General features: G+C 49.0%; 1 protein-coding gene across 1 annotated transcript; it reads left to right on the top strand.

Annotated features, from left to right (window-relative positions):
* Positions 1–479: 479 nt before the first annotated feature.
* Positions 480–1911, top strand: FTJAE_8500 (neutral amino acid permease; the record flags this gene model as incomplete). The annotated part of the gene is made up of 2 exons (XM_037355324.1): positions 480–1802; positions 1855–1911. 2 exons carry the CDS (start codon positions 480–482, stop codon positions 1909–1911), a joined length of 1380 nt encoding a protein of 459 aa, XP_037204390.1.
* Between the last annotated feature and the right edge of the window lie 1142 nt (positions 1912–3053).

The raw sequence follows: 3053 nt of genomic DNA, 5'->3' as shown, positions 1-3053 counted from the left end.
TCTCTCGAAAGCTGGATTCCTCACCAGGAACAGATGGAGTCTGTGAGATCAGATGGTACAAGGGACCGTTAACTCCGGCGTCGGCATGACATGAATGAATTACGAGTTTAAATGGAATAAAAACCTGGAGAAAGGCGCTGTTATCTAATCGTGACAGCAACCGCGACATGGTGCCGGGTCCGATCTTTCGGAGGTGGATACCCCGGATACACCGAGCATGCGCCATGGCTCGCCTTGCGCCGTTTTTCCCGTCTCAAAGCTCTTCTAGCCGGCTGTTTTCGTTCTTTTAAATACATTTATCCTGTCTCACCTCCCCCAAAGACCCTGTTTGATCTCTTGTCATCCCTCCCCATCGTTCGTCGGGTACCTATTCCGTACACTTCTCGACTCTTCCACACTGACCGTTCCTTGGTCATATGAGTAGCCACTCTTCTACCCATCCTCCCACCGAACATACTCCTCTACTCACTCACGACGCAATGGCTACCACCTCACCCAAGGTCAAGTCTGCAAAACCCGCCAACATGATGGATGATCCTGAGACGGCGGATGACATCCAAGTCTCCCAGCAGAAGCAGCTCGCTACCCAAGGAAATGCTCACTTCCACCGCCTGGGCTGGAAGCGTCTCGCCGTCGTCACAATCGTCGAGGCTATTGCGCTCGGCGCTCTCAGTCTCCCTTCAGCCTATCACACGCTGGGCATGTTCCCCGGTGTCTTCCTCACAATTACTCTCGGTCTCGTCTCCATCTTCACCAGTTACATCGTCGGCCAAGTCAAGCTGAAATTTCCCCACGTGGCGCACTATGCTGATGCTGGACGCCTTCTTCTCGGTCGCTTTGGCTACGAGATTTTCGGTGCTGCCCTCGTTCTCGAGCTTGTTATGGTTGTTGGCTCGCATGCCTTGACTGGCAGCATTGCGCTCATCGACATTAACGGTGGACACGTCTGCTCCATCGTCTTCTCTGCTGTTTCAGCTATCATCCTCCTGATCCTCGCCATCCCCCCATCTTTCACCGAAGTCGCCATTCTTGGATATATCGATTTCGTGTCTATCGTTGCTGCCATTGGCATCACCGTCATTGCTACCGGTATTCAGGCGAGCGATTCGGCTGGTGGACTCTCTGGCGTTGAGTGGTCTGCTTGGCCCAAGGAGGACCTCAACTTCGCCGAGGCATTCGTCGCTGTCAGCAACATCATTTTCGCCTTCAGTTTTGCAATTGGTCAATTCTCCTTTATGGACGAGATGCACACACCAACCGATTATATGAAGTCCATCTACGCCTCCTGCTTCATTCAAATTTCGATCTACACTCTGACTGGCGCTCTGTGCTACGCTTTTATCGGACCCTCAGTGCAATCTCCCGCGTTGCTCTCCGCCGGGCCACTTATTTCCAAGATCGCCTTTGGAGTCGCGCTACCTGTCATCTTTATCTCCGGTTCGATCAATTCCACCGTTGCCCTCCGATATCTTCATGGCCGTATGTTCAAGGACTCAATTTTGCGATATGTCAACACACCCATGGGTTGGGTCAGCTGGATTACCCTTGTGACCATCTTCACCATCATCGCCTGGGTCATCGCTGAGGCTATCCCCATTTTCTCTGACTTGCTCTCTCTGGCCTCGGCTCTCTTTGTCTCCGGTTTCTCTTTCTGGATTCCCGGTGTCATGTGGTTCGCCTTGCTCTGCGAGGGCAAGTGGTTTGAGAAGAAGAACATGTTGATGAGCTTGGGAAGTATCCTGGCTTTCATCATCGGAATTGTTACACTTGGTGCTGGCACCTATGCCACCATCAAGGATATCGTAAGTTGTCTTTACCATGAGATATCTGCTTAACAGACTAACATATTGCCAGATCGACATTACTTCCGATGGCTCTGCTCATGCTCCTTTCACTTGCCGATCAAGCTAGACTGATTCGGCATGACGGTGGTTGTTCAAAAGCGAAATGCATTTAGATATGTGATGTACATTAATACAATCTCGATTCTTGGTTATATAATATTCCAATAAGTCTTATATATACAGCGCATCCATTATGCATCGTCGTTCAATTGTCTCGTGACCAAAGAAGAACATTGTCGCATAGCCCACCCAACATCAATACAATTTGGTTCCTGACGCAAGAAATAGAATACTAACGAGCCTTCTGAAAAAGGACGAAGTTCTGAAACATATTACAAACCTACACCGTGAAGGACAAACATGAAAGAAACCACAACATCGTTATGTACCACGCGCAACTATTATCATATATATCGTTAACGAGCTGAAGGATATAGCCACTCTTGAAAGCTTGACCTGCGGCGAACAGGTGATCCAGTTGACCCTTCACTTCCAACACTGGCCCGACGATCGTTACTATTTCGTCGGACCCAGGTGTTGGTCCAGTCGGCTCCGGTCGCAGGAGTCGTAGTAGTCATTACTCTCTGCTTGTAGGCTATTGATTGAACTGGTCAGTAGCGATCAAGAACGAAATTATGGAGGGACGAGCACGTACACGACGAATCGTTCCTATTGGGGTCCTCTAGAACAGCCTGGAGCTTGGCCTTGGCTTTCTCCGCAAGGGTTTGAGGTGCCATATCGACTTATTTTTAGTTCAGTTTAATATCCTGAAAGATTTTGAAGTATCAAGAAGTGTAATAGGTAGGAAAGACAAATGAAATGAGAAGAAAATGGCTTCACAAGCACAAAAGAGGGGAAACGGCTTCTTATGTTACAGCATGCACACGACCTCGTGACCATCCGTCATCTTGAGGAAAGGATACAGATTGTTTGTCAGCTCTCCATTGAAGCACATTGCGCATTTCCTATTCCGGTATAAGATAAACTATCACCAACTGCTTTGCTGTGCCATGGGCGTCAGAAACGCGGGGTAGCTCAACACCAACCAATTATCCAACGACTGACGTTGCGTTGGTTCAAACGTTGTCACCCTCCTTTGTAAGACGGGTCAGACGATTGGTTGCTAAAATGATTTGTAAAAAGGGGTGTTTGGACTCGGCTCGGCAGTGTCGAGGACGGGCGGGGTGATTTATCTAGATGTTTCTGCTG

Source organism: Fusarium tjaetaba, assembly GCF_013396195.1.
Source record: "Fusarium tjaetaba strain NRRL 66243 chromosome Unknown NRRL66243_c0000185, whole genome shotgun sequence".
Lineage (NCBI taxonomy): Eukaryota > Fungi > Ascomycota > Sordariomycetes > Hypocreales > Nectriaceae > Fusarium > Fusarium tjaetaba.
Note: the sequence above shows the minus strand (reverse complement) of the source record. Positions and strands in the feature narration are given on the sequence as shown.